Source organism: Gossypium arboreum, chromosome 9 (assembly GCF_025698485.1).
Source record: "Gossypium arboreum isolate Shixiya-1 chromosome 9, ASM2569848v2, whole genome shotgun sequence".
In the NCBI taxonomy this organism is placed as follows: Eukaryota; Viridiplantae; Streptophyta; class Magnoliopsida; order Malvales; family Malvaceae; genus Gossypium; species Gossypium arboreum.
The window spans coordinates 68244413-68249477 of NC_069078.1; the positions used below are offsets into that span (position 1 = coordinate 68244413).

Sequence of the window (5065 nt, forward strand, 5' to 3'; positions counted from 1 at the left end):
TTAGGGTATTAAAAAAATTGAAAAAAATTATTCAAAATTTACAAATCCAAACCTATTACTACCTTGCTCTTCAAAATCTCTACGAATGAAATTGATTAGGTTTAGTTATTTGTTTTTCAATTTAATTGCATTCCATTTTATTTGTTTCATTTTGCTTTTCAGAAATTGATGATTTGGAAAAAAATTCATGTGTGAAATTTTCATTAGTTCGATTTGCATTTACTAAAAGTATTAATTTCAAGTAACATAATACTACAAGGATTGATAATTCAAATACTACAATAGACATTTTATGAAAGTACGGATAATATATAATAAACAATTTGATAATTCAAATATCACATAAGATGTTTTCAAAATAAAAGTAAAATATTAGACATTTTATAAAAATGCGGGTAACAAAAGTGACATTATCCCTATTTCATCTCAATACATGTGTTTTTGACACCCATGTTTATCGCAGCCAATTATAGGTATAGAGATATAAAATTTCAAAAAGCTTTTCAACTACATAGAAATCTTGACAACATTGAAAATATACTCATCTTCGACACTTATAATCAAGCCAAAAGTAACATAAATCATAATTGAAGCCGCAAAAAGCTGAATGAAAGAACCCTCCCTCCAAATACATGAACAAATTTAGAAAAATCTAACCATGCCTGTGCTAGATGCATACCTCTATTCAACACTCACATTTGAATCTAAGTAACAAAGCCATGTGATGCAGGAACCCATGCTGCTGTTGAGATGCCTGATGAAGACGGTGAGACGCTATCAATCGTGAGGAGCTGCTTCAGGGGGTATTAACATCCATCAACAACCTCCATTATCAGAACTCCATGACTAGATATTGCAAAATGACTAAAGGGGGAAACACATTAGGATTTGTATGTAAATAAGTGAACTGCATGTATCAATCACATATATGATATATGCATGTATAACAAACAGCACGGTCAAGCTTGTCACTTAGATTTCTCTTTTTTGAATATACATACCTGTATCAGAGGATTGACAACGGGATATTGCAACTCTCTTTATTTTCTTCCAAACTGTTCTCTTTAGCTCTTTGTTGAACCTTTAGTATTCAGTTGAGCAGAGCAATCACATTAAGAAAATAGTATAGAGTATATATTATTTGGACTCGGGTGTGAATGCTAAGTACGAGCACTCGGTATGTTCAAACCAAGGACCTCTGCTCGAAAGGCCAAAGCTTGGTTGGAGTCGACAGAGGTGCATCGTTGGGTGAAAGCCTGGAGGGGTTTATAGACATCAAAGAGGATAATGCTTTTGATGTATGCGCAGGGAATACGACCATACCCCAATATACGCATGATATGAGGAACAAGTCTGAATCTGGATCGTTAAAGAAAGAAAACATGAAAAAAAGAAAGAAATCTCCACACATAGAACTAAGCGAAAGCTGATAAAATATTCCTTGAAAGTTTCTAATACAACTAGCTACAATAAGCACCAGGAAATTTCCGAAGGAACAACAAGAACACACCATTAATGCCAAAATACAAATTCAAATGGATTATAATGCCAAAATCCGAACCTTACGCCTTGCTTTCTCTTGTTTCCCCATCAACCAAACAAAGCCAAAATCCAAAGATTTTGCTTCGGTGTCTCTTGTTTCCCAATCAACCAAACAAAGCCAAATGGATTATAACGCCAAAATCCAAAGCTTTCGCCTTGCTTTCACATATTTTGCCATCAGGCAAACAAAGCCAAATGAATTATAGAAGTACATTAGCCTTGTCAAACTTTTGTTTTAGACATCAGCCAACATATTCTATAGTTTTAATCCCAGAAATAGAATCTCAAGTTCCCGAAACCTTGAAAAATTATCATTTCTCTTTGCATTCAATTTCTCACCAATCGAACAATCCTATGCTCTTTAAAAACGCCAATCCTGTGAAGAAATTAATCCCAATTCCACAACTAGTCCAAAAGAAAATGAAAAAGAAAATCACAAAATTTTCTCGGCAACCAAACGTCTCCTATCCAAGAAGCAGCTAGCCACACACGTTTAAACACATAAAATCAGTTAAGCATTTATCAAACGAACCATGGAATCTCAATCAAACAGGCAAAACCCGCCTGGTGTTTCCCGAATCGGGTCGGGATCGGCGCAGCCTATTCCACAAAGAAAGCGCCATTGCAGCTACCAAAACCCCAAGGAGATCCGCGAGGGCATCTCTGGCGGAAGCACCAGCAGAGGGGAAAAACCCGAGTTGATCAGCAACCTCTTTGGCAGCGCCAGCTAAGAGGGAGAGGATGGATCCGACCCGAGTAGAATGGCTACGGAGAAAATGGTAGCGGGATAGAGAAGCTAAAGCGGAGAAGAAGAGGGTAAGAAAGAAGCAAAAGAGGAAATGGTAGAGTTTGTCGGGTGCTAACCATGGATCTTTATCGTCGTCGTTGTTCATGTCACTGACTTTGGCTTCCGTTGAAAATAAGAACAAAAATTAAAGACTGTTTTCTTGGGTCCGGATTCCATTGTGTATATTTTTCCGGAGTTGGAAGCTGTTTTATACTTTCGACGCTTACCTCATATGTCATACGGCAAATTCTCAATTTAATCATTCATATATGATTTAAATTATACATTGATCATTAAATTTTAAAAAGCTACGATATAATTATTAACATGATTGACTTGTTACATTTTAATCATTAAGCTATTATCTTTCATTAACCTCGTAACGGAAGTCTTAGATGGCACAAATATTGTCATTTAATGCTTAGGTTAAGCAACGTCACTATCATCTAAGTAGTTAATTATTTTTACTCTAAAAGTTTTAATTTTATAATGTTTACTTTTAAGAGGAAACCACTCTTTCATGTAATTAGTTGGCAAAGAAAAGAGGAAAGAGGAAGATAAAAAAAATCAAAAATGGAGGCACCTAATGCCATACTTGTATGTTATTTTGAGAACCTACCTCAATTAAAGACTTCTTGATCCAATGATAACCTAGGAAGGATCTTTTTTCTTTTTTTTTTGTTATTAGAATTATGGGAATAAAATTAGGGGCTTTTTTTACTTACTTTGATCCTCTTATGACACCTTCATTCCGCCACGGCGTGTGTGCATCGGAGCTATGAATCAACACAATTAAACTTAAATATCTAACAATATATTGCAAGTGTGACAGGTCGAGTTGCAATATTTGTAGTGTTATAACGGAACACCCGTGTATTCTAAAGATCGAACCCAAGAGAATTCGAGGATAAAAATATTAATGCGAACAAAGTATGCAAAGAGTAAGTCTAGCTAACTACTCGCTAAGCATAAAATTACGACAATTCATAATAAATGGTAATTACACTAATAGATTATCTAACACTAAGAAAGACCAAATTGTAAAATAGACAAACTTACACAATTAACAATTCAAGACACACAACCGGTTGGTTGACTTCCATATTGCTGATTAGTCTTTAGATTAGGGGTTTAGAAGGCTTATCTCAATGACCATTTTACCATACTAGACGATTTAGTTTGGTTTATCTCTCGACCTCACTAAACTAACTCGGCACAACCAAACTGGTGCTCAATAGGCTCTCCTCTCAATCTCACCTACCTAAATATTCACTTAAGGCATCAATTCTAAGTTTTGAAGTCTATTCGATTTAGTCCAGTTTTTGCAATTTAGTCAATATACCAAAAACTAACCAAACAACATTTCCATCAACCAACCACCATAGATTTAGTTACTCAACATAATTTTCATCCAAATAACAACCCAACACATACTCAATTCATACATTAAAATAAGCATAAGAGTAGGGTGAAAGAAAGCTTAGGAATTTTTTTGGTGGTTTCTTAGAGAAGATGATGATAGCAACAATAGAGGTGAAAATACAAATAAAGTTTAGATTTTTATACTTTGAAAAGAAAATGGAATTGAAATACATTAAAGGCTTTGGATGAAAATCAAAATAAAAACTAAAGTTAGAGTACCAAAATGCAAATAATACAAAAACCATAGTAAAAACTAACTAAACTCAGAAAAGCTATGAATAGAATCCTACAAAAAAAAAAGAAGAAACTAACTACTAAACTTAAAAAACTGAAAGAAAGTTTACACTTTAAAGTGTTCAGCCAAAATGCACTTTTGTCACCTAAATACAATTCTAAATTTTAGATAAAAATGCCCCTGAAAGTGATGTTTTGGCTTAGGTTGATGTTGGATAAAAGACTAGCCCTACAACAATTTTTTCAGACACCCTTAATAGTGGTGCCTTCGTAGTTATAGGCGTTCTCGATGTCGCGACATCCACTAGTCGGTGCCGCAATATCACTAGTGTTTGACATAATTTCTTCACTTCAACACCTTCAGGGATATCACGACCTCATAGGCTTGGTATTACAATTTTGGCTCAATGTCGTGACATCATACCCTCGATGTCACAACTCTCTCGACAATAGGCTCCGAGTTAATTTCTCGTTGAATTATTGTATCCTCGAGGCAAAGGGACTCAGTGTCGTGACTTCCATAGCATCAATTTTGCGACACCTACACTAAATGATATTTTTCTCGAGGTCGAGCCATTGTCGTCTCCCTACACCAATTCAAACACTTTGTTAGGTCCCCATGGCGCCATTTTGTCAATTTGGGTCTCAATAGGAACAAAACTAAACAAAAACGTTTATTAATGTTAAACGCTAAAACTTGAAAAAATCATAGAAAAGATACTTAAGTTTCTTGAAATTAATATCCCCGAGTGTATTGGAAAGCCTAATTTAGCATATCGAATTACAACATATCCCACCTATGCAAAGGTGGTGATGTTTGGAATGTTGAGAAAAGTTGGAATCATAGAGATGGAGAGAAGGAAAGAGAGAAAATTTTGGATTTTTGTGCACTAATTTTATATATGATCATATAATGGGTTCGAAGTGAAGCTAAAAGAGGGGAATAAAAGAGAATATTTGATCCTTGAGACTCTTTATGTTAGCTTATTTTTAGTTTAGTAATAGAAATGTAATCGTGGAATTAAGAAGAAATGAAATTGATTCTAAAATTGATGGTATTGGAAATGGTTTGTTGGTTTT

At 34.7% G+C, this 5065-nt stretch overlaps 1 protein-coding gene across 1 annotated transcript; it reads right to left on the reverse strand.

The window, feature by feature from the left end:
• Positions 1-489: 489 nt before the first annotated feature.
• On the reverse strand, positions 490-2567 carry LOC108454468 (uncharacterized). Its single transcript, XM_017752939.2, has 2 exons — positions 1002-2567; positions 490-864 (listed from the first exon to the last, which is right to left on the reverse strand). Exon 1 carries the CDS (start codon positions 2433-2435, stop codon positions 2088-2090), a length of 348 nt encoding a protein of 115 aa, XP_017608428.2. The 5' UTR covers positions 2436-2567; the 3' UTR covers positions 490-864; positions 1002-2087.
• Between the last annotated feature and the right edge of the window lie 2498 nt (positions 2568-5065).

Coding starts and splice junctions, on each gene's coding strand:
- LOC108454468 (XM_017752939.2), bottom strand. CDS start 2,435: ATGAACAACGACGACGATAAAGATCCATGGTTAGCACCCGACAAACTC.